At 46.8% G+C, this 1,373-nt stretch overlaps 1 protein-coding gene across 1 annotated transcript in view; it reads left to right on the top strand.

Annotated features, from left to right (window-relative positions):
• Positions 1–836: 836 nt before the first annotated feature.
• The window catches only part of pou2f2b (POU class 2 homeobox 2b), a 37,745-nt gene continuing 37,208 nt past the window's right edge, over positions 837–1,373 (top strand). The window contains exon 1 of the mRNA XM_078287279.1: positions 837–936. Within this exon, the coding sequence (XP_078143405.1) occupies positions 837–936 (100 nt within the window). The remainder of the gene's footprint in view (positions 937–1,373) is intronic.

Below are 1,373 nucleotides of genomic sequence, written 5' to 3'. Positions count from 1 at the left end.
GAGCGGATGAATGTGTATGTAGCCTTCATGCAAAGGAGAGAGAGGGAGTGCGTGCAGCTAGAGACCAAATATACAATAGATTAAACCAAATACCACAGAAATCCAAATAAGACTTTATAACTACTGGCCTTTTACACTTGTTCGCCAGCCAGCGCGATTTTGTCTGTTTCTATGTATCATCATTTATTGTGATAGTTTCATTCGCAAGCGAATACCAAAGCTAACCCCGGCCAGTGATGCTACAGGAGAAGGCTAGCGACTGTTCTCATGCCTTTCACATCTAGGGAAACATTGGTGAGGAGTGAGAGGATAAAATAAGGACACATAGGCCTCTATGTTTACTCAAGGAGAACGCTTTAGCAGTGCAAAGGTAAAAGAGAGACGCAAAAGCAGGTGCATCAACAACAGGCTGGTGACACGTAGCCTTTTATTATAAAGCAACTACAATAGGCCTATAATTGTAAGACAACTTTTCATATAGCCTGTAGAAGTGCGGTCTAATCTCCTTTCTATCCGTCTGTGTGTTAGTCTGGACTGTGGCAAAAAAAAAAGGTAACTGCTGCACTCAAGGGACCATCGTACATATGTTCTATGCATATACACCAAAAGTAATGCCGGCCACAAGTCGACATCCAAAAATGTAAATAAAAGTGCGCAGCTAGGCTACATGTGTACACATCTAACGACGAATGTTGTGAGCTCTCCATACCAAATATATTCCCAAAGCTGTCTACCTGAAAAACGGGCGAAGATACAGAAGATTCAGAAGAGGACAGATCTTATAACAATACTTCTGTCAAATTATTCGCATCAAAACAAGAAGCCGGAGGAAGATCATGTTTGTTCCCTTGCCGGTGCCGTTCGTGTTTCAGAGAACTGCCCCTGACCTCAACGCCTGGCGTCTCAAGTCCCCTCTGGCTCTCCGCTCCAACTCCGGTAAGACATTTTCTCTTCCCCCTGCTACACCTCCTCCATGACGGCCAGACTCGGCCATGCAGACCCGCCCCACCTTGCTCGCTGCCGATGCACTTGCAGCGGGGAGTGCTGCTGGTGCACACACCCACTTATACACACACTCGCATTCGCATACACACACACACCTCCGGCTCCTTTTGAAGGCTTAAACTGAGTCCTTTACACTTGCGGGGCGGTTGTTAAAATCAAAGTAGCTTTCCCGAGCACAATGGAGTCTCCAGGCTGATTGAAAATTAATTGCGTAAAATGTCCTTTTGCTCTCCGTTCTGTGGGACGATGCGCCACGGTTCCACTCGTGTGTTGGTTAATGTCCACCCGCCTATGTGTTCCTTTCTCCGTGTATTTTTCTCTCCTCTCTCCGTCCCCATCCTTCCCCTCTCCTCCACTCCCTACGCCTG

This window comes from Centroberyx gerrardi, chromosome 12 (genome assembly GCF_048128805.1).
Source record: "Centroberyx gerrardi isolate f3 chromosome 12, fCenGer3.hap1.cur.20231027, whole genome shotgun sequence".
Taxonomy (NCBI): Eukaryota; Metazoa; Chordata; class Actinopteri; order Beryciformes; family Berycidae; genus Centroberyx; species Centroberyx gerrardi.
Note: the sequence above shows the minus strand (reverse complement) of the source record. Positions and strands in the feature narration are given on the sequence as shown.